General features: G+C 39.6%; 5 protein-coding genes across 9 annotated transcripts; 4 read left to right on the top strand and 1 right to left on the bottom strand.

The window, feature by feature from the left end:
- The first annotated feature begins 649 nt into the window (after positions 1 to 649).
- Positions 650 to 9,038, top strand: LOC103991413 (ATP-dependent 6-phosphofructokinase 5, chloroplastic). 2 transcript variants are annotated; one of them, XM_009410867.3, is made up of 14 exons: positions 650 to 769; positions 1,811 to 2,175; positions 2,651 to 2,732; positions 3,554 to 3,627; positions 4,515 to 4,626; positions 4,820 to 4,915; positions 4,998 to 5,099; positions 5,211 to 5,285; positions 5,493 to 5,633; positions 5,733 to 5,849; positions 5,919 to 6,023; positions 6,595 to 6,675; positions 7,449 to 7,577; positions 8,621 to 9,038. In XM_009410867.3, exons 2-14 carry the CDS (start codon positions 1,868 to 1,870, stop codon positions 8,786 to 8,788), a joined length of 1,590 nt encoding a protein of 529 aa, XP_009409142.2. In that variant the 5' UTR covers positions 650 to 769; positions 1,811 to 1,867; the 3' UTR covers positions 8,789 to 9,038. The 2 variants fall into 2 exon arrangements, with proteins under 2 accessions (XP_009409142.2, XP_009409143.2); XM_009410868.3 differs by having other exon boundaries at positions 659 to 769; positions 1,838 to 2,175.
- A 252-nt stretch (positions 9,039 to 9,290) lies between these two features.
- Positions 9,291 to 12,573, bottom strand: LOC135583201 (malate dehydrogenase, chloroplastic-like). Of its 2 annotated transcripts, none has more exons than XM_065116933.1 (2): positions 12,426 to 12,573; positions 9,291 to 10,806 (listed from the first exon to the last, which is right to left on the bottom strand). In XM_065116933.1, the coding sequence occupies exon 2, from the start codon at positions 10,773 to 10,775 to the stop codon at positions 9,525 to 9,527; it is 1,251 nt and encodes a 416-aa protein (XP_064973005.1). In that variant the 5' UTR covers positions 10,776 to 10,806; positions 12,426 to 12,573; the 3' UTR covers positions 9,291 to 9,524. The 2 variants fall into 2 exon arrangements, with proteins under 2 accessions (XP_064973005.1, XP_064973006.1); XM_065116934.1 differs by having other exon boundaries at positions 9,291 to 10,778; positions 12,426 to 12,568.
- Positions 12,574 to 14,756: 2,183 nt separating this feature from the next.
- On the top strand, positions 14,757 to 15,514 carry LOC103991411 (uncharacterized). Its single transcript, XM_009410863.3, has 3 exons — positions 14,757 to 14,959; positions 15,050 to 15,096; positions 15,202 to 15,514. Exons 1-3 carry the CDS (start codon positions 14,893 to 14,895, stop codon positions 15,322 to 15,324), a joined length of 237 nt encoding a protein of 78 aa, XP_009409138.2. The 5' UTR covers positions 14,757 to 14,892; the 3' UTR covers positions 15,325 to 15,514.
- A 969-nt stretch (positions 15,515 to 16,483) lies between these two features.
- On the top strand, positions 16,484 to 23,768 carry LOC135617044 (KH domain-containing protein At4g18375-like). 2 transcript variants are annotated; one of them, XM_065116927.1, is made up of 8 exons: positions 16,484 to 16,639; positions 17,995 to 18,616; positions 19,054 to 19,479; positions 19,646 to 19,903; positions 20,021 to 20,287; positions 20,371 to 20,429; positions 22,198 to 22,271; positions 22,435 to 23,768. In XM_065116927.1, exons 2-7 carry the CDS (start codon positions 18,038 to 18,040, stop codon positions 22,244 to 22,246), a joined length of 1,638 nt encoding a protein of 545 aa, XP_064972999.1. In that variant the 5' UTR covers positions 16,484 to 16,639; positions 17,995 to 18,037; the 3' UTR covers positions 22,247 to 22,271; positions 22,435 to 23,768. The 2 variants fall into 2 exon arrangements, with proteins under 2 accessions (XP_064972999.1, XP_064973000.1); XM_065116928.1 differs by having other exon boundaries at positions 16,488 to 16,639; positions 18,011 to 18,616.
- A 557-nt stretch (positions 23,769 to 24,325) lies between these two features.
- On the top strand, positions 24,326 to 26,348 carry LOC135586596 (NAC domain-containing protein 92-like). 2 transcript variants are annotated; one of them, XM_065116929.1, is made up of 4 exons: positions 24,326 to 24,837; positions 24,918 to 25,087; positions 25,158 to 25,417; positions 25,533 to 26,348. In XM_065116929.1, the coding sequence occupies exons 1-4, from the start codon at positions 24,452 to 24,454 to the stop codon at positions 26,046 to 26,048; spliced, it is 1,332 nt and encodes a 443-aa protein (XP_064973001.1). In that variant the 5' UTR covers positions 24,326 to 24,451; the 3' UTR covers positions 26,049 to 26,348. The 2 variants fall into 2 exon arrangements, with proteins under 2 accessions (XP_064973001.1, XP_064973002.1); XM_065116930.1 differs by having other exon boundaries at positions 24,335 to 24,737.
- Positions 26,349 to 27,331: the final 983 nt, after the last annotated feature.

The raw sequence follows: 27,331 nt of genomic DNA, 5'->3' as shown, positions 1-27,331 counted from the left end.
GATTCTGGAACTCGTGAAACCAAATTAGAACAAGCAACCTTCGGAAATAGACCAGCTAAATGACCCAAGCAGTTCCACCCATCAGCACATATCTGAGTCGAGTTTGCGTGTTATCATGTTTGAAAGCGTATAATCCAATAGGATTACTCGTATTCGATGCATCTTATTGTCATTTTGTGCCATGCAATTGGAATCTTCGTATGAGCATCATCGGTGACGTAGAACACCATGCTGTGTGGCCAATTTAGTATGTGGCTACAGAACTTGTTTATGTTTAGTGTGTGGGCGTCATTTGACTTAATTATAATGCATATCTAATTATGTGTTGGTTATCTAATTTGAATCTAAGCTTTCCCAAGTACGATGACGGCAATACCAAGAACCACCTTATTCTACCAGCCCATATCGTACGCGACTCAGCGCTCACCGATTCGATTGGTCAAGCTTTGTGGGGCCCGCTCATGAGTTCCCCGATGGCGATCGAGGTAATTGGTGGGGACGGTGGAAAGGTGCAGAACGTACTCTTGCGACTCTGGGGGTAAGCATACCGCGAAAGATTCCAACCGTAGAGAGACTGGTGGTGGTGGGTTCCGCTGACCGCTCGGTCAATAAAAGCACGCCTCTCTCCTTCCTTCCCTCCTCGTGTTTTAAACCGGGGGAAGAAACAACGCGACGGCTTCTTGGAATTGTGGCGGTGGCGGAGAAAGTAGAGCAAACCCACGTTGTAATTCCCCTCGATCGATCAGAGTTCTTCTTCGATTACGCTCAGGTGAGGCGGTTCTTTTCTTTCTTCTAGTTCTTCTCCATCTGAATGGGTAGCCGGAGGGCCTTCTTGATGATTAGGTAAAAGGAGGTGGCTCCAATTTTTTTGGAAGCGGCCTTGTCTCGAGACGTAGGGGTTTAGTTGGCCTTTCGATTGAGATGCCAAGATTGGAGCTTTTGTTGACCTCCAATGGCAATTGATCGTTGTTGATATCAGTAATCGATCCCTGTCGAGCAAAAGATCAACTACCATCACTCGTTTGCATGTGGAGCTGTCTTATATGTGGACGTCTAAGGGGCAGGAGTAGTTATGTTTCTCTATTGTCGCTGCAGCTTGCAATCGTTGTTGTCGTATACGTATCTTGTGAACTGATGGATTGGTTACTAGAAAAAAAGGGCTGATCTTTTTGCTTTTTCTTTTAATTAGAAAGAGTAAATAAGTGGCTGGAATGAGTGAAGCAAGAACATCGATGGTGCCACAGGTGGTGTGCCATCAGTCTCTGACCGTGGAATGAAGTTGCAACCTTTAATGGAGTTTCATGCATAAATTAGTCTCCTGGAAGCTCCATATTTTGGGTTTCTTGACAAGTTGAACACTTTGGGATAACTAAATGGAGATTACTAAGATGTGTACAATTCATCTCGCTTGAAGTTTTGGATCCACCAGAAGACAACTATGTGCTTGTTTCATGTGCTGGGATGACCCTTGCTGAATAGCCGATAGATGACTGTCCCAAGTTAGGGCTTTGCTTTAGGCTGGATGATCTAGTACTAGATATGAGGGTAATAACTTGAAATTACTTGAGTAGAACAGTCAGAAGAACAGTTAACTACTTGTTGCACAGATTCTAAAAAAGATGCTCTGATACATCAAAATAATAATAAAAAAAGGTATGTTGCCAGGCGAAGTACTAATCAAATGTTATAATGTAAATTGTCGCTTTCAATTTCCTTGCGTTCATAGGACATTTGAAGTTACAAGCCAGTGGTGTTTTGACGATGTGGACAACTCCATTCTCATTTTACCTTTGTTGTCTTTGTCCGACAGATTCTTGTCTTTTGAATTTCCATTCAGGAAGCTGCCCATCTATTTGGCAAACGTATAATGGCTATTACTTCATCAACTAATACCATTGGTTTGCTTAATTTACAAACGAATGGCAAACATTCGAACATGGACCTGCCTTTGTTCCGCTCAAGTCATTTGAAGGTTAGAAGATTCAAAAGAATATTCAAATGTGCATCCCAGGTGAATGATATCAGTGTTGAAGTTGTAAAGCCTGAAATTGACTTTAAAGATCCAGATTGGAAAAAGCACTTCCAAGAGGATTTTGATAATCGGTTCAGGTTGCCACATCTTACGGATATTCTTGATGTGAAGCCAAGACCAACAACGTTTTCTCTTAAGAGCAGGTAATTTTTCAATATTCTTTTTCTGACATCATCATGCTTCAGATTTTCTACTTATTCTCAACTCATAATAGATCTTCTTGTGAAATCATTTCCTCAATGAAATTTGAATTTAAGTCCATTGACATCCTTGGCTTTTTTTGTGTTTGAGATTAATGTCATGCCTTTTTCATATTGCATATAATTTTGGTTACTTTTAGTTGTATGATCTTAAGCTACAACCAAGTTAGTAGACCTTCCTACAGCCAAAGAATCGTCTAGGTCTTTCGAAATGCTTTTCTTATCTAAATTTGCCCTGCATAAAATTATCTTGCACTAATTTGAAACGGCCAATAGTAGGTTCACAAGTCTTTTAAATTGACACAGATGACGATCACAAGCTAATTAATACTTTTTTTTTTTCTATAAATGCTTCTTATGCTAGTTATTCCTTAAGAGCTTCAGTCTATGTAAATTGGTTTTCTTTTGACTTTGACAGAGGTCCTCTAGGTGATGGTAATGGTGCACCAATGGATACATGGTACGGCTATGTGAATGATGACGATAGAGCACTTTTGAAGGTCTTGTTTCTTTTCATGAGAGATGTTTTAGAGTTTTCTCCTTGTATCGTATAAAATTTCTAGAATGGTGTGTTGTTTTATTTCTTGTATGGATTAAGTTCTAAACATCATAAAGGCACATATTTCATATGACTATGTTGATAAAAAATTATAAATGCAGAAGACAATTATTTATATGTTGCATCATTAAATCCAACTGTATAATGTGATTACTTTCTTGAATAAGTTTGTTTGCTCTGACTGACTTGATACTAACATTTGCAAATGGATAGCATAGTAGTGGATATTGGACTGACATTACTTGATACTAACATGTGCAAATGTCTATGGGCCTATTTTTAGAAAGGTAGGAAAGAGCATGGCATGGATGCATCATTTTGCCGGTAACCTTGCAATTGACAAGAGCTATTAAGGGATGAATTCAAGATATATGTTTTCCAAGCAATGCCATCTTAATTTGCAGAAAATGTATGAAATGAAGCTTTTCAAAAGAATGTACAAAATGAGTTGAACGGAGTCCTTTCAAAAGAGGAGGCACTCTATCAAGTCATTTCAGTGAGATGAATTCAGTACAAATAGATCTGTTGGGGGACAAGATATGAAAAATACTTACGTATATGGGCCAGCATATGGACCTGGTGGTCCATCTCATGGTGAGAGTGTGCTAACATATCCTTGCTTTTTTGACCTTGTGTCAGTCAGCTATGAAATTTAAATATTTGCTTTTGATGATCTTTTCAAACTATGAAATCCCGAAGTGTTCAATTTGTTTGTCGTTATTTGGTGTAAATTGTGAATTTTGTCTTGTCCTTTTTTTTCAGGTTATAAAGTTTGCTTCACCAAATTCTGCAGGAGCTGAGTGCATTGATCCAGATTGTAGCTGGGTGGAGCAATGGTATTGCTTTAAACAATAGATTCTTTTTGCCACTAATACAATATATTGATAAGATTTCCCATGCCATATATTGTGTCTAACTTACCTCCCATGGGTACCACATATAACATATAGAAACTTGGTGATTCTTGTTTTCTCTTTTTCCGTCTTCTTCTTCTTTCTTTAAATTCCTTGTGTCATTTCTCTATACTTTAACTTGGAAAGTTCTAAGATGGTAAGACATTTCAATCCTGTCATACACTGATGATAGAGCTAAAAAGTTTTGAACGGATTGTGGTTGTCCTAAGATTCAAACTCTATGGAACAACAATTGTCTAGTCCTAGATTTTCATCAGACAACAAAAAAATCTTATATTTCTTCTACGTTATGTGATTATTTTACTTTGTTTGTTCAGGAAACAGTTTCTTGTTTCTTTGAGCAAACAACCAACTCAAGGATACACCAAAAGAAAATAGAATTCAAATCATTTTCAAGTTAATGAAAATCTTAATAATTTTATTTGGTCTTTTACCTTATCCTAATTGCTTCAGTAGTTTTGGGTTTTTGTAGTTTTCTCGCAGATTATGATGGCTGTTGGGCCTATTCTAGTAAACTTAACCAACTGAGATTGAAAACATTTTAGTTTTGGTCCATCGGCAAGTCTAAGGCAGTTAGGAGGGTTTGAGATTAACAAATCCAAAGTCTCAGAATTCTTTTGATTATAAATGCTTAATTGATAATTTAAATGACTCCTAAGGATTGAGCCTAGAACTTCTTCAAGATGGAGAGGGGTGCCAACCACTAGGCCTGAGGCCTGGTTGGTTCGATTTATTCTGCAAGTTGATGATGCCTTTCTTCATTGCCTCCTCTTTTCCTCTGCATTATTATTAATTTTATTTTGATGTAGGGTTCACCGTGCTGGTCCTCGTAAACAAATATACTATGAACCTAAAGAAGTAAAAGCTGCAATTGTCACTTGCGGAGGGCTTTGTCCTGGTCTTAATGATGTCATTAGACAGGTAAGTCATCCTACTAGCTTTGATTTAACTGCAGTTTGTTGATTTAACTGCAAAGCTTGCCTTGATAATCTGCTTTTGCACTTTATCCTTCTTTAGTTAACTCAGGTATAGTAACTACAGATGTATATTTTCTTTTGTATTTTGTGGATAAAAGTTGGGAGGAGCAACTTACTCGATTTCTTTGTGGTTCCAGATAGTTTTCACACTTGAAAAGTATGGTGTTAAAAACATTGTTGGCATCCAATTTGGATACCGTGGATTTTGTGATGAGAATTTACGAGAAGTGCCGGTATGAACTGTTTTCCTGACTTGAAAAGTAGAATAATCATGTCATGTCATTAGCTAAATTCTAGCCTATTCTTCACCTGCAGCTTTCACATCAAGTGGTTCAAAACATTAACCTTGCTGGTGGAAGTCTATTGGGAGTATCTCGTGGAGGGCCTAGTATAAGTGATATTGTGGACAGTATTCAGGTATAGTTAGTTTGTGGCTTGTTAGCATATCACCTGTTGGCTCTACCATTTTACTTTCTAACTTTTTAGAAGCATGGAATATAGCTAATTTGTGACAAGCAAACATTTCAGGCTAAGGCCATAGACATGCTCTTTGTACTGGGTGGAAACGGTACACATGCAGGGGCAAATGCCATACATGATGAGGTATCATTGGCTGCTTATTTTCTAGAGATTAAATTGCATTTATGCTTCTAGCTCATACATCACCACCTGGTAGTTTTATGTGATCGAACAGACAACGTGATGAATCACATAAACTACTGAAATGTTCTTTGATATACTTACACAAAGTTATTTTTATTTCTTTTTGCTACTTTTTGATATTGTTGATCTTATGCTTTTCTTCACTAGTGTCGCAAGAGAAAAATGAAAGTGTCAGTTGTCGGTGTCCCCAAAACCATTGATAATGATATACAACTAATGGACAAAACATTTGGTTTTGATACTGCGGTAGAAGAAGCTCAACGAGCAATTAATTCTGCATATATTGAGGTAAATAATCTATTTATTATTTGGTCATTGCTCCTTGACAATTATTATCAATTAATAGTACCTTTAGCCTTTTCTTGTCACTTTGTTTCCTATGCTTAGGCTCAGAGTGCATACCATGGCATTGGACTGGTTAAATTGATGGGAAGAAGCAGTGGGTTCATAGCCATGCATGCATCACTTTCTAGTGGTCAGATAGATATCTGTTTAATCCCAGAGGTACACTATTTACATGATCGGTATTAATGTTCTCATGATAAGTTCATGATTCAATTGTGTCTGCTGTAGGTTCCCTTCAAGCTAGAGGGGCCAAATGGCTTATTGCAACACCTTGAGCATCTGATAAAAACAAAAGGAAAAGCTGTGGTTTGTGTTGCTGAAGGAGCAGGACAGGTAAGCTGATGACACCATTTACTGTTAGGTTTCTTATAATTTCTTAATATGAATTCTTGAGAGAAATTATCAGTGAGTATCGAACTATGGTATAAGTTGTATGTTAACATGATTCTAGTTTTTGGAGAAGCAATTCATGTTTAGAGTAACTAAGAGGTTCAAATATTCTTAGCTTGATAGTAGTCTAAACTCTAAAGTTTAACATTCTGAATTTGCTAGTTGTGTGCACAAAACAAGCGCCAATCGTCAGAATATTAAACAGAGTTCTATCATAAACATAGTGCTGCTAATGCTTCTGGTTGCATTAAGAAGAATTTTCTGGATTTCTACTTGTTTCATTTTAAAATGCTAGCTGCTAGGTTGAAGAATAAGCAGTGTTTCTATCTAGTTAAGTGCATGTTTCTTGAATCATCCTGTAGTCTATGACATGCATGCCTATCAGAACTGGTTTCTGTGATGATTTACATCGAATAAAATGTAGAGTTTTTCTGATATACTGGAACATAGCTAAAGAGGATTAAACAAATTTTACTGTATCTATTATAATCAACATTTATTAATCATCTTTCAGGAACTGCTACAGAAGTCAGCTGCATTAGATGCATCAGGAAATGTGGTACTTGGAGATATTGGAGTTCACATTCAGCAACAGGTTTACATCGCATAGTCTATGTTCATTTATTTCTTTAACCTTTTTTTGTACAAAATTTGATAGATAAATACACTTCATACCTTTTGCAAGAAGGGCTTAAAAGAATGCTGCTAGGATGAATACACTAATAAAAAATGTTTGAACTAAATTAATGTAAGTGACATAAAATGTGCCCAGAGTGAAAAATGAAGTTGGAAAATATCTATCATCTTTCTCATCCACTAAGAAACCAATTTTCTCCTGTACTACACCTTATCCGGAATGGCCCATGTTTTGCTGCTTTTATATGTTTCCCCTGCCTAATTTTGCCTAAGAGGAAATCATGTCTTGTGTGCCACATATATCTCTTTGTGCAGGATACACATTTTGATGAAAAAATGATTCATTAGTCACATGTTTTTGTTTATGACATACTTCTAACTTTTATCTGTTTGCTACGTTATGTTAAAACTTTGATGTAAAAATTCCACAACAATTATATAACTTTTTTCTTCTTTAACTCATGTTGTAGTGGAAAAGAGATTCTGAATAATCCTCTTTTAGTTTGATAATGCCTTTTGTTCCTGTAAAATTATCTTGCTTGCGGCTTATACCATGAGTAGACTTGTGCAGTTGTGCTATCTTTTTTCATAATTACCATCGTAATATTTCATTGAAATATCCAGTGTTTTACAGTGCGGACATCCCAAGCCGCAAATTACCTATGATATTACCATTAGTTTTAAATACACGTGCTTTAAATATGTTGTCACAAAAAATGTTATCTTTTACAGATAAAAAGACATTTCAAGAATATAGGTGTCCCCGCAGATGTGAAGTACATAGACCCAACATATATGGTTCGAGCATGCCGTGCTAATGCATCTGATGCTATCCTATGCACTGTGCTTGGCCAGAATGCTGTAAGCATCACTTTACCTCTTTTTTGTCATATTAATGTTTCTCACAGATGATTAGTAAAATGCATTCATTGAGAAATTATACAGTAGATTATCTAATATTGAACCTACACTAACAGTGCACTTGTGCTATAAGCAGTTAAAGTCAATGAGGCTTGTTTCTATATTGCATAAACCATTTTAATAAACAATTATGAAGGAGGTTGCAGGCCTACTTCATTCCCTGTTTCATCATACACTTATTTTCTTTTTCATTTTTTTTCTCCTCTACATACCTCTTATTTCTTTATTTTTTTTGTTATAAGAACTGCTGCTAATTTCTGAATGGAATGAGACTGAACAACCCTTATATTATTTGGTATTGTTTAGAAGCATTGAAGTGTTAGCAATACCACTGAGGATATGATGATATGCATGCATAACTACATTCTTCCCAGATTACATTACTGAAATTTGGGAACTGCCTTCCGCAATGGCCTCCAATTATTCTTTAAATACCCTTGTACCCTGCAAATCCCAACTGTTCAGAAATGTTTGATCAGATATCACACCAGGCTCCATAAATTCCCTCATGATCTTCTTTCAACCTCCCATCACTGAACAACTAAACATTTTCCCTCTTCCAACAGATTTTCTTTTCTTCTTTTGCCATTTGATGAATGACTTTGCTAGATCCTTTTTATTACATAAGGTTTGCTTATGCTCTCTTTGATGCAATCCAGCAATTAATATATTGTGTTGTCTACAAAAATATATTGTGACATGAAACAAATCCATTTTGCTGCTTTTGGTTGCTAACAGTGCACTTCATATTGCTAGACCTCACTCTGCAGTGCAATTGCATCATAGAAGTTCATAGACCACTTTCCCTTGTGAGAGAATGAGTCACTATTTCTTTTAGATCCATTCCTAGCATATCTGATTGGATCAAACATTGTATATATTGATAGTTTCAGCAGTACAGCTTGCACCTACGTGTCATAAATGCATGACACTACATTGTTGCCCATCCATATGCTCCTCTTTAATGTGGTTGCATTTGTTAGGTACATGGTGCATTTGCTGGATTCAGTGGCATCACAACAGGCATATGCAATATCCATTATGTCTACCTTCCCATTCCAGAAGTAATTAGATCTCCGAGGCGTGTCGACCCCAACAGTAGAATGTGGCACCGATGTCTGACATCAACAGGCCAGCCTGATTTCCACTGATATTAATTAGGGAGCAGCAGCTTATTCAGATTGCTTCTTGCTTCCTGCAAGTGTGCATGCTTGGGGTATAGAAGGCTTTAAATAAGGATCATTTTCCAATTTTCTTTTACACAATGATCATGTAAATTATCAGTTTTGTGATTAATAAAGTTGAAAGGAGGATGACAGACATCATTTGAGGATGCCCACATCAGATGTAATAAACTGCTATGTAATTGTATAAAAATACAACCAAATAATGGTTCTTGCATATGTATTGTAACTATTTTTTGAGAAGTTCGAGGCTTTTAAAGGTTGCAACTACTAATTTATCAGGGTTTCCATGTACATCACATTAAGTTCCAATAAGGATTCAATTATAGTATATTTTGTTTGACTCGCTGGATTTGTTTTATCCTCACCATCACTTTAGTAATCACTGTAATAATAGAAAACAGTGATCCAATCGAGTATGCTAACAACAACCAGCCAGGTTTTGATGCTGTAGCTAACAAGTTAGCAATGAAACAAGGAAAGAAGATAAGATTCAAGAGCCAGCCACAACAGACACATCAATGGATTCAAAAGTCCACACCCATAGAGAACAGCTACTTTGCTCGATCATTCTTGTCATCTAATAAAAAAAAGACTTGGCACAAGACCAATCAAAACCGTAAATTTCTGCAAAATTGGAACACCTGAATATAAATTGGTCACTTTCATCCGGTAACTCGTGGGTTGGAGCAAGCAATCAGCCTCAGACAGATGCTACAGCAGCCATCCGCTTATGAACAAATGCCATGCCCTTCTCAATGCTTGCCTTCAGTTCTGGCTTCAAAGCGTCCAGTGCCTTCGCCTCATAGTTGGTCAGTCCCTGAAGGTCAGATGAGATCACAGCTTCGACGCCTTTCCTGCTGAGTTTAACTCTTGATGCAAAGAACGGTAGCTCGGTGATATCAGATTGCACAAAGGAGCACTCGTAAACATCCCCATCCCCGTCCAAAGCACGAAGAGAGGACTCCACGAACCTGGCTGCCGCATAGGCCATTGACAGAGTTGCTGATCCAGCACCAACTTTTGCCTCTACTACCTCCGTCCCTGCGTTCTGAATCCTCACTGTAAGCTCTTCAGCTTCTTCATCTGTGAAGGTCACAGATGGTCTCGTCTTTGACAACAGTGGTAGTATGGTAATTCCAGCATGCCCACCTACAACTGGGACATCCACATCAATAAGTTTAAGGTTCTTCTTTTGGGCCACGAAGGTATTGGCTCTCACGACATCAAGTGTGGTAACACCAAAAAGTTTCTTTGGATCATAGACACCCTTCTGCTTGAGGACCTCCGCAGCTAAGGGGACAGTAGAATTCACGGGGTTACTAATGATATGGATAAAAGCATCTGGAGCATTATCAGCAACAGCCTCCACCAGTGTCTTCACAATGTTGGCATTGACATTGAATAGATCATCACGGGTCATGCCAGACTTTCGTGGAACCCCTGCAGGTATTACAACCACATCCACGTCTCTCAAACTGTTGGCTAGCTCTGATTCTCCCGTGAAACCCAGACTCTGCGAGGGAGTGTTACAATGACTGAGATCAGCAGCTACCCCCTTTACATTTGCAACATCATAGAGATGCACAGCTGAGACCAGCGGGGACATCTTAATCAGGAGAGATAATGGTTGCCCAATACCACCCGCAGCTCCAAGAACAGCCACCTTAAAAGATGAAGCCTGTGGCACCAGTTGACTTTTTGTTCTCAGGTTCGATCTCCCCAATTTTGGCTTAAATGACTCCCAGACAGAAGCATGTCTCCCATTTCCCATAAAAGAGGTCTCTGATTCACAGAAAACTGATGATGATGCTTTCAGACCACTGAAACCCTTGAAAAGCTTTGGGGCACTGTGATTAACATGAAGAGGCTTCGGTTTTGCTCCCAAGCCAATCTGAGTTCCATAAGAAGCAACTGAGCCAACGGACAGAGCTGAGCCAGCTACTGATGCCATCCCCTTTGTGATATGGAATAAGCAAGAAGTGCTACATAATTAGATTGAAACAGATACATGTTAACAGAAATAAGTAGCTGGTCAGCAACTTGCAACTAGACTTTCAAGTAAATTATATCCATCTAGACCCCGTAACAGAAGACTTGGAGGTGAGAAGAGTTTTCACCTTTTTAATCTTAGCAGACTAATTATATCATTTTTATCACATCAACTATAGCAAGATTAGAATGAAATAACTTAGATAGATGATACAAAATTCAACTTATCCTAGAGATCAATCATTACCTTGTCAACTGTTTGCAACTAAACTCTCAATGACGTCAAAGTTACAGTAAATCGGACGTCAAAGAAGGCCTGTTATTCATCATTTAGATCTAGCAAGGGTAGGTGATGACCGTCTTATCAACTTATAACATGATTTCAATGGGGTTAAATTCTTATACCAAATGACCCTTTTCAAATGTTATGCTCATGGAAAGTGGTTTAATATCGTTGAGTATGAAATAACTTATGGATTGTTATAGGCTTAGAAAATGAAGTAATATGTCCTTGACATCTGAAGTGAAAGCAATGCAAAGAACATCATTTTCTTCAAAGAAGCTTTAAACAAAAAGATTGATTGGGGTTAGACACAAAATATATTAATATAAAAAGTTCAGAGCAAACATATCAGGAACCAAGGCGGCTGCACAAACGATGCCTACATGCTAAAGATGCTCAAGTTAAAGTGGAACATGCTTTAGAGTGCATTACAGATGCTTTGGCCAACCAAAAAGCATAAACTGTTCACACTAAAACAAATATATCAGCAGAAAACTGAAGAAATAATATATCAAATTTGTATGGATCCAAATCCTTAATTCAAATCCAATTGAAAAAGCTTTTACCGTCTGTTAGACTAGTTAAAACGAACTTTCCTAACCCAAATAAAGTCCTGGACATGCTACAGTTCATAAATACGACGGAAAAAGAAAGCCAAAAAAATACAAAGATCATAAAATTCAGCTTCTGCCCTATATACAAAAGAAATTGGACACGAGATGTCCAAAGAACGAGTCCAGATTTTAGGATTCCTCATATCTGTAATGCGGTTGTGATAAAAAATGAATCTTGCCAAGAAAAAAAATTAAAAATGTTAAGGCGTTTCGTTAAACTTCCCTCAGGCTCCATTTCTGCCTCTGCGACCACCCAGAATCGACACCATTAACCCCATTCACCCGATCCAAGTACCAAAACCAAAGGCCAAGAATAGATCTTGAAAAGGAACTCGAAACTAATATACCACCTACTCAGAAGTCAAGATCATCTCATTCACACTATCCAGATACCAAGAACAAGACTAGATCTTGACAACCAATTCGAGACCATCAATATGTGCTGGACACATCCCCGGGGTCGAAACATAAGACAGCTCAAGCAACCAAACAAGTAAAATGAAATCCAAATCCATCTCTGGAAACCACTAGCATCTCCAGCAACGACAAGAATCACCGGCATCATTTGAATCTAGTACGTTGTGCTCTCGTATTCCAAAGCCATCAACACGAAACATCAATTCCTAACCTAGACACAGAGCCACAGACGGAGATCCAAGAATGCGCAGCGAGAAGCAAGGTCGGGAAAGAGAAAGCGGGAGAGAAGGAAGGATACCTCGGACGGATAGTCGTTCGCTTGCTCGCTCGCTCGCTCGTTCGCTGGCTCGCTCTGTGGATTGGTGGCGGTGGGCGGAGATTGTTGAGCGATTAAATCAATAGCGGCGGCAGAAAAGCGAAAAGCGTGGCCGAATGATCGGCCAATTGTACGTTTACGCTATGACCGGTCCGAGTGAACCGGTAGTGAAGCCACTGTGTCTCCACCAAGATACCAAACACAGGAAAACGCGTTTCGCGCTTTCCCTTCAGTGGTCGCATCGTGGGGCCCATGACTATCAACCCAATCTGTTTCATAAGTGGACCTGAATTCTGCCTATACCCATACATCTGATAAGCGACCAACTGTTCGCATCTTGACTCGGCGGTTCAGATTTAAGGCATGCCATGTCCCACTGAACCGGAAGAGGCAGCTGCTCTGTCTCCACCAAGAGACCAATCATCGCGCCTCGGTGAGATAACAAGTTGGCCCCCGCAGCTCCCATCCAATGCCTCTGATACGAAAACCTGAAGCCTGGCTGTTATATGCAGCTAATCCACTTCTCTCCCCTCCGTATCTCGATTCGACCGGCCAAAAAGCAAAGACCAGAGATGGCTCGAGGAACGTTGCTTTCTTGTTCCATGGAAAGCGGCCCGAAGAATGAGAACCGTTGATACTTCAAACAACAACATTTTCCTCACGTTTTAATTAGGAAGTAGTCATTTTCCTCTTTATATATATATATATATATATATATATATATATATATATATGTGTGTGTGTGTGTGTGTGATGAATTCATGAGAAAACTTTGAGTTTTTTTCTATAGCGCGTTCCAAATTAAAAAAAATTATAATCCACTCATAATTACGTGAAAAAATTATTTTACTTTTATAATTTTTTATTTTATTATAGTCTCAGCTCTAATTTATATCTTTACCTGACTTATCGACCCTTAGAAGGAGAGAGGACGATCGACCATAATAGGACGAGTAAGATTGTAAGTTTAAACTTGCGGTGCTGTGCAAAAAAATATATAAAACTTTTTTCAGAAATTCATCTAATTTTTAATAAAAATATTTGTATTGATATAAATTAGTGATTCTAACAACTTTGATCTCAATTCTTATGTTAGATTTCAAGAATCAAACACACAAAAGGACTTCAATTCAATCGATCATATCTAAGACAACAGATTCCAACAAACATACACCAATCGAAGTAGATTTTGTTGGGAAGTTTCCTTCATTTGGCATTCTTCTTTGTTTGCACGTGTTGCATTCGGTGAGGTCAGTCTTGATTTTTGTCTCTCTTTAGCTATTGGTTTCGTTACTCTCCTTAGCTCTTCTCTTCCCTTCATCACGGAGAGGTCCGCCCCACGTTGACTTCTAAGAAGGTAAATGGATTCTGATAAGGGAAATAATGGCGATAAGACTGGGGCTGACGTCACCTGTCCCAGATGACGCATCACGCCTCAGCACCTGGTCAAACGGATTGGAACGCCGATCGAGGCACATTAAACATTCTGCCCAAGCTCGGTCTCCCATGCCACGCCAACACCAGTATTAAACACTATCTGTCCCTGCAAGGGGACACATCAGGTACAGTAAGCTTCCCTATAAATACCCTCGCATGCTAAAGGGGAGAGGATGACGAACTCACACACAACACTTGTATGGAGGCATCTCTTCCTCCAAAACCCTCTACACATCGCTAACTTGGTCGTCGGAGGGGTCGGGTCGAGCGCCTCGGCCCGACCTTTGTGCAGGTGCCAGAGGGGGTCGACTCTTCCAGGTGCTGCGGCGGAGCTTCCTGTCGACCCGACCTACCGTCGACCCGACCCGACCCGCCAACCCACCGCTCCGATTGAACCCGAACCTAACCGCATTGGCCCCAAGGCCACGGTTCAAATAGTTGCCCCCGCAACAGATTCCACAAGAATGTATTCCAAGTTTACAAATTGCATGATTGTGACAAATAATAAACAATAATAAGTTGTAACCCTGATTGGATGGGAACGAATCGAAATTATTCTACCATATCAAATCTAAAATATTAATTTTTTTTTTCAAAATTTATGTTATTCATATAAGATTAAACCATAGATTATATTAATCAAATTATTTTTTAATATTTATTATGAAAATAATATTAGTCAAAATCAAAATAAAAAATATTAATAAAAAAAAAGTCAAAATCGATATATATAATTAACTCATTAAAAAATAGTATGTGAGAAAGTTGGTTTACGGTCACACCCCAAACTCCCTCCTCAAGTCTTTATTGGATGCCTACCTGTTTCCACTAATGCCTATGAACCTAACTGAAGTCCAATCTCCAACCCACTTTCCACAAACAGCACGGAAGAATCAATCTCACCTCAGTTCCCTGTGAAGAACAGGTTTCTCTCACGTCACAAACGGAAGCAATAGCAGTGTTATTTAGATAGAGAAATTGGGAAAGGCTAGCATCTCTGACGAGGGAAACAATGGCTTCTTCTCGCTTCTTGTCACTGTTTCTGGTCACAGCACTCGTCTCTCTCTCCTTCTGTGAAGGTGTCTGTCTGTCTACCTCGAGTTCTTGTTCCTGTCATATTCTTCCTACCGAAGTATGCTTGTGCTGAATCTTGGTCATCCTCTGTGCAGGACATGGAAGAAAGCTTATCATGAGAGGTCTCCTCTCTGAGACTGAGGTGTGCTTTCTTTGTTTTGCTTCAGATTTGTACTGTTAAGTGCATGATAAATCTCCTCTTGATGGATCTGTTAGTGAAGTGCTTCAAATTTGGTACTCGTGTTAGAATGGGCTGTGGACCGGAAGGGACATGGAGGAGATGGTGATGGACTACAAGGAACCTGGAGCTAACACCAACCCAAGGAGTGGTGTCTTCTTCAGCACCCCACCCTCACCTCCCAGACCTTGACTTTTCTATAACTCACATAGTATTACTATACCTCAGAAGAGGAACCTAAGATGTGCATGTGTATTAATGCAAATAAAGGAGTTCTCCAGGAGAAGTCCTCTACGGCATATGAAGCTTTATATTCTGATGTTGTTGTGATTGTCAGAAACTATTGATTTCCTGTGAAATTTTAACTGGTTTTTGCTCTGAATTCTGTCCTGTGAGATCTCAATTTTCTCCGACTCTCAGTCTTCTTCCAACCACCAAAATGGAGGATTCAGTCTCTTTGGCTGAACCGATCGAATACCTTTTCCTTCACACAATCCTCCAGGACCTCAACCGGGACATCATGAAGCTAGAGAAGTTCTCACTGGCATCCATGTCCTTTCTCCACTCATACTTCCAGTTCTGCACATGCCTGATGCATCACAGAAGCAATCACCTTACAGGAGACGCAGACCTAAGCGGGGAAGACATGGAGATGGTCATGGCGTCGACCACCTCAAGGAGGACATGGAGTCTGATGAGCTCTCTACTTTGTTCGAATAGAAAGAACCGGGCCCAGGAGAAGTGCGAGGCAGCCTGAGAACGACGATGGGTTCATCTATGCAGTGGAGTTGCAGAGACTTCTTCTCCTTCAGCTTGTCTTCATTCACGGAAGGGTTGGAGTTGGATTTGGTTCATCTAGAGAACGCAAGACGGGGATTGGGTTCGGTTTGGGTTGGATTTTGGCCTGATCTATGGACCCAATGTTGTGATGGTCGAGCCAAACCACATCGATTCGGAACCAAATTGCCGGGGTGGACCCCACCTTTATGCCTTCGTAATCGGAATGGACCCACGGATTTATGTTGATCTGCCATCAACACGACTAAATCATCACGACCCGACTAAATCATAATTCGTCGAGCAATCCTACCGATCACAATAGCAGCGGACGGCTCTGATGTTGGAACTGCAGGGTTCCAAGCAAAGCATCACAGGGAGAGAATCCACATACAAAAAAGATGATTCGGCTTCTTCATCTTGACCGCGGGAGGAGACACAGAACACCGTGTTGCTACTGGGAAATAGATGTGGGTTCCAGTCATTGGTCCCGTGGACCCCACTCGGGTATCCAATATAATGAGATCTTCTCGTGTTTGGTCCCTCGGTTATATGTCTGGAACAGCAAAACGAAGCGAGAAGCGGATATAGATACCTATCCCAACCCCTTCCTTGTTCATCCAGTCTAAATAATTCGCTTTTCCCTGGAAAGGTCTTCTTCTCGTGCTCCCCCGTGCTAGGGTTTGCGGCGGACCCCAAGGGTTTTCACGGAAACGAGCGAGATCTCGAGGTATGAGGCTTTCCTGCCTTGCGAGTCTTCTCACCAAGCTTAGGGTTTGCCCGCTACTCATTTGTTGCATCTTCCTGGTTTCGCTTTCTTGCACGATCTTGGAATGCATCCTATGCTAGATTTGGGGTTTGTTAGGTTGGCGACTTCAAGGATGTAGTTGAGGCGATTTGACATGCGAAGGATCTCATCTTGAAGTTTTTCTTTATTGAATTAATTCGTAGAGAAACGAATTGTGCAATAGCTGCGGCATTGCCTAGTTCCTGAATAGATGGATTGTGTTCCGTAGTTGGTTGTCTTCAATATGCCAGGAAAGATGGCATTTTCTTTTGTGATTTTATCCCTTCGTTACCATGCAGAATAATAGTTTTTTTTTTAATCATGCCTGTATGAATTAGATCTATCTCTATGCTGCCGAAGTGTTCCATTTCTGCGTAATGGAAACTTTGTTCATAGTTTTTTTTTGTTTTTACCATGCCTGTATGAATTAGATCTATCTCTATGCCCGTATTTATGGAGTGCGATGAGCCCATACTTTATAGAAGCTTTCTGAAGAAAGATCATACATAAGGTACCGAAGGTTGACATAGATTGATCATTTGCCTTGTTTCCTCTAGTGTAGGAGTATTTTTAGATATTTAGTGCTTGGTTTAGGATTTTGTTTTCCTAATTTGTGTTTTGGTGATACAGAGTGGACTCTCTCCTAAGTTTTTAAATTTTAACAATGTTTTTCTTATGATTTATCTTTAATATGTAACATTATTTCTATGTGCACCTTGTAGCAGTGATCTTCCATCCAAAGATGCATAGTACTTGAACGCATGCTGGGTTTTTTTTTGCTTTAGTTTCATTGTGTAGCTTGTATTTATATATGAATATCAGCTTTTGTCTTACTGTCATAAGTTGCTATTAGGATTTAGAGTTACGACCACCTTGTGTCTTGGCCTGGTGGTTCAGGGGCTGATGGGCCATATCGCAACAGTTGCTGCCATTGGATTCCCAAAATTCTACAACGTTATTTTTTATCCATTTAGCTTTTTTTTTTGTCCGGGTGCCTTGGTTATCGCACAGATTGGGCCAACACCCTTGGAAAAAACCATTTGGCATTTCATGGGATGTCATGTGATCAGCTAGCTGATGGAACTACAGTTTGAATGATAGTATTGTTGCAAAATAATTCCAGTAATTTTATTTTTGCCCTTTCAGCTTTAAATGGCATATCCTATGTTGATTTGTTTGAATTGTTTGTTAAATTGTCATGAATAGTGTCAGAAAATTTTGCTTTTTAGAATGGTAGAGAAACTTTTTGTTCTTCTTTTACTGTCTTGGTATTCAAACCAAATACCTTAATTTTGCAGTGGGAATTTGTTGTAGACGGTGAATATCAAGCCTTTGGCAACAATGGCTGGACGGAGAAACAATAATGGGAAAAGATCTTATTCACAGTCTGACTACTCCGACAATGGAGGAAGCAAGAGAAGAAATCCTGGTGAAGAAAGAGACACCTATGCTCCTGGGCCTGAAGATACTGTTTTTCGTTATTTATGTCCTGGAAGGAAGATAGGAAGTATCATTGGGAGGGGTGGAGAGATTGTGAAGCAATTAAGATCTGACACGCAAGCAAAGATCAGAATTGGGGAGACTATACCTGGTTGTGAGGAGCGGGTCATAACCATTTTTAGCACAAGGAGAGAAACCAATACACTTGAAGATGTTGGTGATATAGTTTGTCCTGCACAAGATGCTCTCTTTAAGGTGCATGAGCGGCTAGTTACTGATGAGGCAGTTGACGAGGACATTGATGGAGACAACCCTCAAGTAACTGTTCGTCTGCTTGTGCCATCTGATCAGATTGGATGTATTATTGGGAAAGGAGGACAAATCATTCAAGGTATTCGTAGTGACACTGGTGCACAAGTACGCATTCTTAAGAATGAGCACCTCCCTGCTTGTGCTATTAGCAGTGATGAGCTACTCCAGGTATGTTGGATCATGTTATCTCTTCCTCTTTTCACTCATAAAAATGTGGTTGAAAGTCTTCTAGTCATGAAATATATGGGGAGGAATTGTTGCTTGTGCATTTACAAAGTTTTTGTTTATTTTATAAAATTGAATGTTGATTCTGATGTTGGCAATTCTTGCTGTTGGCTGTCTTCTAAAATCTGTCAGTGTCAGTGAGCTTTTTATTCTGTATTATTAGTCTGCTTTCAATTTTCCTCCGGATAATTTTTTCTTCTGCATTTTTTTTGTACTGGTCATACTTCACAAGCATATTATGATTATTTAATACTATTTGGAGCTGTTCGTTTTTTAACTTCCCTGTTAAAATGAAGCATCTAATTCAAAGTCATGGAATAATCTTTTTGTTATTTTTTGATGAAGTTATGCTTACTGTACTTCAACTTGAATGGAATCAGATCGGTGGGGAAGCATCAGTTGTAAAGAAGGCTCTTCTTCAAGTTTCATCACGCCTTCATGATAATCCATCTCGTTCCCAGCACCTGCTTTCTTCTGGCACACCTCAAATGTTACCAGTTGGTGGTCAGTTTGGGGTTCCAGGCACCACTGCACCAGTCATTGGCATTGGTCAACTGATAAGTTCTTATGGTGGTTACAAGGGAGATGCAACAGTGGATTGGCCATCCTTTTACCCAACTCCAAGAGATGAAACTGCTGGAAAAGAGTTCAGCTTGCGTCTTCTTTGCCCTTCTGCAAACATAGGAGGTGTGATAGGCAAGGGTGGTGTTATTATTAAGCAGATTAGGCAGGAATCTGGGGCATCTGTCAAAGTAGATAGTTCATCTGTGGAAGATGACTGCATAATCACAATTACTGCAAAAGAGGTAGGGGACTTGTTAGTTCTCGTTGGTGACGCCTTCATGTTGCTTTATGCCTGTCTAGTATATGTTACACATGAGCTTTTGTGCATGAGGTTACTTGCCTGAGTATGTTGTTCTTGTGGTAGAGCAATGGAGTTTTCATCCACTTATGACTGTTATTTTTGTTTAGTTCTTCGAGGACCCAATCTCTTCAACGATAGATGCAGCAGTACGCTTGCAGCCCCGGTGTAGTGAAAAAACTGAAAGAGAATCTGGTGAACCTTCTTACACCACCCGCCTTCTTGTTTCCACATCACGGATTGGTTGTCTAATTGGTAAAGGAGGATCAATTATTTCTGAGATGAGGAGGTCGACACAAGCAAATATTCGTATACTCTCAAAAGAAAATGTACCCAAAGTTGCTTCTGAAGATGATGAGATGGTTCAGGTAAGTAGTAAACAATGTTTCAGTTGTGCTGGTTGCATATGTTTTGAGTATGCAGGTATATTAAAATCATACAGGGTTTGTTAATTGCTTGTGTGCCATTATGTTGATTCTGTATAGATTAGTGGAGACATTGACACTGCAAGAAATGCACTCGTACAAGTGACAACACGTCTGAAAGCCAATTTTTTTGAAAGAGAGAATGCACTATCTTCAGTTCCTGCTTCTATTCCATATCATCCTTTGCCAAATGATGCTTCTGAGGGGTCAAGATACGGGAGCAGGGATGCTAAGGCACATGGACGCGGGTTTTCTTACTCTGGTGGATATGGTTCTTCTAGTGATTTGGTAACCTCTGATACTTATGGAAGTTATGGTGGTTCTCAGGTATGATCAATTTCTGAAGTTAGTAGGGCAACATTTGTATGTTAGCTACTTGGAATTGCACTAAATTGTCTATGCATCCTTAGGGTGGTGGTAGCAGCTATGGAGCTTATGGTGGATACTCTTCTCGACATGGAAGTTCTGGGTAAAGGGTTCATTTTTTAACATAACATTTGATGTATTGTTGATTCATTAACAGAGTTTTAAAATGTTTGCTTCTTTACCAATTTAACTTTGCTAGGGATGTTACATATGATGGTTGAACCAAGTGTTCTGGGAGGGGCTGAGAATTCTTTAGGGTCTTTTATATCAATTTAGAATTTGTTGGACATCTCTCTTTGTTAATTCTACTTGCATTTGGAGGGATCTTAAGGATGTTTATTTGTTGGGGGTAAAGACATAAGGATCTACAAATTAGGTGAATAACAGACTGAAATTTCAAAATATCACAGAAACAATGAAAACATTTTTAGATCGCCTAAGATTTAGGTTAGTAACATTCAGAGACCAAAAATTTCAGCTAAGATGTGTTCAGGACCTCAGGTAATGTTTAAGTTCGTAATTCAGGATACTTAATGAAAATTATGGAGGATAGTAATGCAAAGATAAAAGAAGTTTTTTCTGCTGTCCTGAATTACAGGTCATGGTTTGTACTGTCCTCAAATAGACCAGGAAGTTAACTGAAGAAATGAAAAACATCGATCAAGCTTGGTTTGGTTTAGGTTTCCATTGGATTGCACAACTTAGATCTGTGATTTCTCTTCTCAACTCGGTGTAGAAAGCAGTGATAGTTACTTAGCTAGTATATTAGATGTTATAATTTAGAATATGAAATGGTTGAAAGTTGAAACTCATCCAGTTCCTACTTGTCATACTTTTTACACCATAAGAAAATAGATTTTTAACCATTCATGTTCTTGTTGTGAGTTGTTAAGTATATCATTGGATGAGATCATCTTGATGTTACCAAGAGTTGAGATTTGATCTTTAATCGTTTCTAGATACTTGTAATCTTGCATGTGGCCACTAGTTCATTGATGAATGGATTAGATTATTTTCATTCTGTTGTTGGAGAGTTCATAAGACGAGGCATTTGGTGATGTTCTCTCTACTGGTTAGATTATTTTCATTCTGCTGTTAGAGTTCATAACACGAGGCAATTGGTGATGTTCTATTTACTGGTTTTGAAAACACAAAATATTTTTGAAGTATCAGTATAAGTTCACTTGTACTGATACACCTTTGCATTAGCTGGTCTTGTCAAACTCAGCATTATGTTCCTTCTTCTGAACAATAATTTTGGCTGAATGGTGGGTCTTCTCTGTAACTTGAATAAGTGATTATTTGAGATCTGCCCCCCTGGATTTCTCGATTTCGTGCCAGAGTGACCATAACTTGCTGTCTGATGATAGGCTCTGATCCATCTAATCATTGCTTAAGAATTTTATCACTTGTAGATTTGTCTCGAACAAAGCATCTACAATCTTCCAGAAGGAACATGGATTCATCTCTAATGGAGCCATATTCCTCGAGCAAGCAAGTTATTTAACACATCTTTTCACATTCAGAAATAGTAAATAAACACCATTATCCTGCTGTCACTAAACCTATACATTTGTTAGCTGATCTATAATGCAAAAATGCTATTGATTATTCCCTGCTTCACCAAGTGTTCATTCATCAATTACTGTTGGTTACTTAATTGGACTTGATGTTCAACATTTGGGAGGTTCTTAGGACCTCCATGGGCATCTGTTTTGTCCATTCTACAAATGCAATAGAAGACTTTGTTTCTGTCATTTGCTTCTGTTGACTAAAATATAATCACTGCTCAGTATATATGTAAGCTTCTCATGTCCTTCAACAGAAGATTGCATATCTATGTGACCCTAATTTGTAGCTTGCTTTACCAGGTTATCTGGTCAAAACACAGTTTCTCACGGGAAACATCGTGGTTATTAGAATCCCCAGTGACTAGGGCAAACAGGTAGAACACTCCTCTCAGTTTGTTTTAGATTTGGAATACATGTAATGAATCCGGATATGCTTTGAGAACTGTGTTGCTCTTTAATGAACCAACAACCTATACTAGAATTCTTATGCAGGCTAATCTTGTTGACCTTTGTTGCCTTGCTGTCCTATTAAAACAGTTGTCTGAGAAGCCTGGAGCCAGCCTATACGAAGCCTCAAGCCTAAACCAGAAGAACAGATGAACAGAGCCTGAGATAGTAATGCCCACATACAATGATGATACCATTTAGTTTCCTCCACGCCCTTCGCTTTATACCAGGCCATATTTGCATAACCATGGGCCCAGCTTAAAGCCCCACCTTCTCTCGAACAATGTTTTAAGGATTATAACTGTTTGTACTTTGAACCTCAAGCTCTTCCTCAAATTGTGAATGTGGAGTCATTTGCCTATATTATGGATGTTATCTTTGAAATGAAACCCTGTCGTGGAAGGTGCTTATCATGCTTGATCAATCTCCTTTTCTTTTTCACTTTCTACTACTCCATTGCTGTTGCAGCCTTTGTGTTTTTTTTCTTCCTCCTGCTGATCTTTTCTGGACATGATGTGATTGATAAACTTAAAATTTACCTCTTTTTTTTTTTTTCGTATTGTTGGGTATTCGTCCTTTTGCAATCATAGGTGGAGGCCCTGTATCCAATTGGTCGACCTTTGGAGCTATCCCCCTTTGTAAAAACTTGGAATGAGGATTTGTTGGAAACCAATCTTGGATAATGGCCATATCCTAGCAAGGAATGGCTTTCACTGGATTGCACTTTAAAATACTTTGTTTCAAATCAACTTGGAGTATTTTAGCTCATCTATGTTGTTAGGTGGATAGAATGTTTTTTTAATATATTTGCTGATCAATCTCTACTGAAAGTTGTGCCACCTGATGATTTTGCTGAGATTTAGTTTGTTAAGGTTGCTATCCTGTTCTATGAGAATCTAATGAGGTTTGCATTAGAATGCTCTAAACGCAATTACAAGTTCTGCAGGTTTTCTGAGGTGTATAGCTTTTATAGCTTTACATGGCTTCTAAGTTTTGCAGTCAACTGCCATGGCCACTTCATGACATTGTCATGTGGAGCCTAATATGCTTCTCATTTAATTCTGTCATTTATGAATTACTAACTTTCACAATGAGAGGTGCTACATGTCAAAGAAATGCGAGAAGTATAAAGGTATCATCTCCACCTTTGTCCTGTGACATTATTATACTTCAGTATCTGGTGGTGCAGTTGGTTGCCTGGATCCCCTCTTGAAGGTAAACTTAGATCTTATGTTGTATTTTTCTGATTAAACTATTATCCTCTCTCCTTTTTTTAATCGATAGTCAAGGTACAGGTAGACCGACAAACTTATCGAGACACCATTAGTGCCAATAGAATTCTTTGTAATGGCAATTACAAGATTATGTACCAGTACATATGTACTTGATGTTAAAGTCAGTAATCTTTACTATCTTCTTGCTGTTGTTGTTGTTGTTGTTATTATATATATATATATATATATATATATATATCTGTTTGTTTGTGTGTGTGTGTGCAGGGATTTTTGATCTGGAACAAAGCCGATCAGTCTATGTCCCAATTAATGTGTTCCTCTACCATTTGCGTTCATTGATGTGTTTATACTTATGAGTGTTCTTCCTGAGAACAGAAGGGCATATAAAGATTGCACGTATCTGAAACTATGTCAAGTAATGGAGAGAACCATATATGTTATACAGCACGAGTATTCTCTTTTGTGTCTGTATGTTATACAGCCAACCTTTTTAACAGACTCTTCAGAAACTCGTGTTCTACGTGACTGTACTAAATGATGATGCTTTGAATAATTACTATAGGGCTAGCTCATCGTGGATGATGCTTTAGGTTACGCTGCAAGTGTTTGATTGTATGCCTCAATGAGTGGCTGTCGTCAGGTGAACGAGACGCGACTCTCGTGGATGAGAAGCCAGTGCCCGTGAATCGTTGTGAGCATTCCTGTCCCTCTGCATCGATCTCTGAGAAGGCATCGCAGGTGTTCGACACAAGGCCGGCGCTTCACCCTTGCATGACGACGTGGATGATGCTTTGCTAGAAACCTCCTGCTGTGTCTGAAGCGCAACGCAACATATGCTGTCGAACCTAGTGGAAGTGGAATCAGAGGCTTGAATGCGACGAGAGTTCTCGATCCAGCGAAACAGATGCTGTAGCGTTGTGCGCCCTAAGAACTGCTCGACCGGGGGCCAGCGCCTGCAATGGGTGGGCCTCGTGACGAACAAGGCGGGCGCAGAGCATTGGGATGTCCACAAGCATACACATCCCTTTCTGTGCTGCTATCATTGTTGGGACAGAATGACATCATTGTTGCAGCCACAAATCCCAATTCAAGGTCAAGGAGTCCAAACCGCAGGTAAAACCGTAGCGGAGAAGGCAACATCAGGCATCCCAGTATCTGGTATCCTTCCTGTTCTCTCCATACCTGAATACTATTATTATATATGGAGTTGGTCGTCTCCCTGGCTTGATAAGTTTTTGCTCAGAGACTCGAGACCAGGGTATGCTGTTTCCTCCTGCCATATGCACAACTGATCTGATGTCGTTTGATTCCTCCTTCGTGATTCTGTTGCATGCTCAGGTTGATGATCGAGGCTGAGGAAATGTTTCTACCACCAGGTTTTCGCTTCCATCCAACCGATGAGGAGCTCATCACTCACTACCTTGCGCCGAAGGTTGCCGGTACCAGTTTCTGTGCCACTGTGATTGGGGAACTTGACCTCAACAAGAGAGAGCCATGGGACTTGCCATGTGAGTTTCTCCACCTCTCTTCTGCACTGCCTGCCTCATGTGATCCCACCCACCATGTTTGGTCCTGCAGTGAGCACAAAGGTAGGGGACGAGTGGTACTTCTTCTGCATGAAGGACAGGAAGTACCCAACTGGCTTGAGGACAAACAGAGCCACCGATTCCGGCCACTGGAAAGCAACAGGAAAAGATAAGGAGATACACAGAAGACGGAATCTGATCGGGTTGAAGAAGACTCTGGTCTTCTACAAAGGCAGGGCGCCCAAAGGTGAGAAGACTAATTGGGTCATGCATGAGTACAGACTGGAGGGGAATCAGTCAAACACGGTGCAAGTATTCTTCTTCCCATCTCCTCCGTTGGTTACTTTCTCTGTTCCGTTATGGCTTCTTTTGATGTATTCCTTCTTCTGCTCTCCTCCTCCTCCTCCTCCTCCTCCTGCTTGGATAGAATGCTTGGGTGATCTGTAGAGTGTTCTGTAGAAGGTCAGGTGAGAAACAGGACATGGAATGGTTTGAAGATGAACTCAGATCTTCTGTTCCGGTCCTATCTGCGAATGATCACAAGAAGAACAAGGACGGGTTCTCTTCTGCATCCAATTCGACCCATGTGACCTGCTTCTCCGATGGCTTGGTGGGCCTGAGGGGCTCCGAGGAGTTGGCAAAGCCTTCACAGAACGCGATCATGCTGCCTCTATCACTGTCCTCGAACGCTACCAGCCCAGCAACCTCAAACCTCGTAGATTTGCATCACCGAGGAGACAGTTCGGTGCAGTTGTCCGAGAGCTACGGCCGTGGCAATGACAAGAACTTGAAGATGGAGGAGGAGGCTCTCAGCATTTCAGAGGAAACAGGTTTGATCACCAACATGGCGCCTGATATCTACACATCCATCAGAAGCAACTTCAATTACCAGGAGCTCCTGCCTGATGCAGAGCGACTCGATGTGCTGTCATGGAACTACTAGAACAAAGAATTGAGCAGCAGAAGAACATAGTGACCACTGTACATGTTGATTTCAAGAATTACTCGATCTTACTAGAGATCAAATCTGTAGAGTGATGAGTAGCACATACCATAATTTTTGCATGGGGGTAAGAGCTGCATGATTGCATGATCAGTACCAAATCATGACGAAACAACTCATATAATTGATCCCGATGTGATCTCGTTGAGGTTGACCTCGGCAGTCACATCAGATTTGCTTTTAGCTTGCACGTTTGGAAGATGGAGGAGAGTGACAACCATATACATCACCTTTTGGTCCCTTCCCTTGACTCTGCAATTAACTTTGCCTAAAAATTTCTTGTGTGAGAGGTATCAATTAGGTCAACTAATCACTCTTCATCCCTGTCCAAGTTCAAGTTATCATGCCCTCTGTCACCAGAAGATCTTTGTAAAATCTTTTCCAAGACACATAATTCTGCTTCACCTCATTAGTCTATTGTAGCATTTTGGCATCTATCATCCACAATGTGGGATGTGATTGTGACATAGCAACTCCCACATCTGTTGCTAAATAACATTTGCTTGAAGAAAATTTCTATTATTTAAAAAAAGAAGAAGATGGAAGGCATTGAAATAACAATACCAGTTTAAGAAATCTGAAAATTTAGTAAAAATATCAATCAAATCGGAAACAGAATCACTTATCTTGGTCGTTAGTAGAAATAACCATCTTCTGTATATAAATTGGCAATGTTCCTTTCATTAATGATTCATCCTGTATTATAAATAGTTATGGTCCCCAAATTAGATATTGATTAATAAAGCATGACTGTGACCCACAGATAAACATTATCACCTGCCATCAAAAAACCTCTTTGCAAGCATTTGTTGTTCATATAATCTTATAAATAAAACGGAGTAATGATCTACTTAGATACTACTGATTCTTTTTTAAGCAGCAATCATATCTTAAAAGGCCTAAACTGCAAGCTCAACAGTTCTCACAAGCAAAGTATTCTCTTCATTCAGTTCAAGTGCTGCTGCTAGATTCTGTGTAGAAAGTGTATCGACATAATTACCAACTCATGGTTGTTGTCTCCTGATATCAGGTTTGCCACCACTCTGAGATTGGCAAGAAGTCACGGGGCATATAAATCTTGTCTCAGCTGAGACAAAACTGAGAGTTGTAATAGTTATCATGTGACTAGCTTCCAATCCAATCCTATGCATAATGATAAAGGTGATACCATCAGGTAACAGCAAGCAGAAAGAGACACCATGAGAGCTGCACAAACTGCCATG

Source organism: Musa acuminata, chromosome BXJ2-7 (assembly GCF_036884655.1).
Source record: "Musa acuminata AAA Group cultivar baxijiao chromosome BXJ2-7, Cavendish_Baxijiao_AAA, whole genome shotgun sequence".
Taxonomy (NCBI): Eukaryota; Viridiplantae; Streptophyta; class Magnoliopsida; order Zingiberales; family Musaceae; genus Musa; species Musa acuminata.
The sequence above is the reverse complement of the archived record's forward strand: the minus strand, read 5'-3'. Positions and strand labels throughout refer to the sequence as shown.

Bases quoted from the DNA above. Each gene is read 5' to 3' on its own strand.
- LOC103991413 (XM_009410867.3), top strand. From the start codon at position 1,868: ATGGCTATTACTTCATCAACTAATACCATTGGTTTGCTTAATTTACAA. The intron at 2,176-2,650 runs GTAATTTTTCAA...TGACTTTGACAG, and splicing joins ACGTTTTCTCTTAAGAGCAG to AGGTCCTCTAGGTGATGGTA. The intron at 6,024-6,594 runs GTAAGCTGATGA...ATCATCTTTCAG, and splicing joins TTGCTGAAGGAGCAGGACAG to GAACTGCTACAGAAGTCAGC.
- LOC135617044 (XM_065116927.1), top strand. From the start codon at position 18,038: ATGGCTGGACGGAGAAACAATAATGGGAAAAGATCTTATTCACAGTCT. The intron at 18,617-19,053 runs GTATGTTGGATC...GAATGGAATCAG, and splicing joins GCAGTGATGAGCTACTCCAG to ATCGGTGGGGAAGCATCAGT. The intron at 20,288-20,370 runs GTATGATCAATT...ATGCATCCTTAG, and splicing joins GAAGTTATGGTGGTTCTCAG to GGTGGTGGTAGCAGCTATGG.
- LOC135586596 (XM_065116929.1), top strand. From the start codon at position 24,452: ATGCGACGAGAGTTCTCGATCCAGCGAAACAGATGCTGTAGCGTTGTG. The intron at 24,838-24,917 runs GTATGCTGTTTC...TTGCATGCTCAG, and splicing joins CTCAGAGACTCGAGACCAGG to GTTGATGATCGAGGCTGAGG. The intron at 25,418-25,532 runs GTATTCTTCTTC...CTGCTTGGATAG, and splicing joins ATCAGTCAAACACGGTGCAA to AATGCTTGGGTGATCTGTAG.
- LOC135583201 (XM_065116933.1), bottom strand. From the start codon at position 10,775: ATGGCATCAGTAGCTGGCTCAGCTCTGTCCGTTGGCTCAGTTGCTTCT.
- LOC103991411 (XM_009410863.3), top strand. From the start codon at position 14,893: ATGGCTTCTTCTCGCTTCTTGTCACTGTTTCTGGTCACAGCACTCGTC. The intron at 14,960-15,049 runs GTGTCTGTCTGT...TCCTCTGTGCAG, and splicing joins CTCTCTCTCCTTCTGTGAAG to GACATGGAAGAAAGCTTATC. The intron at 15,097-15,201 runs GTGTGCTTTCTT...TACTCGTGTTAG, and splicing joins GTCTCCTCTCTGAGACTGAG to AATGGGCTGTGGACCGGAAG.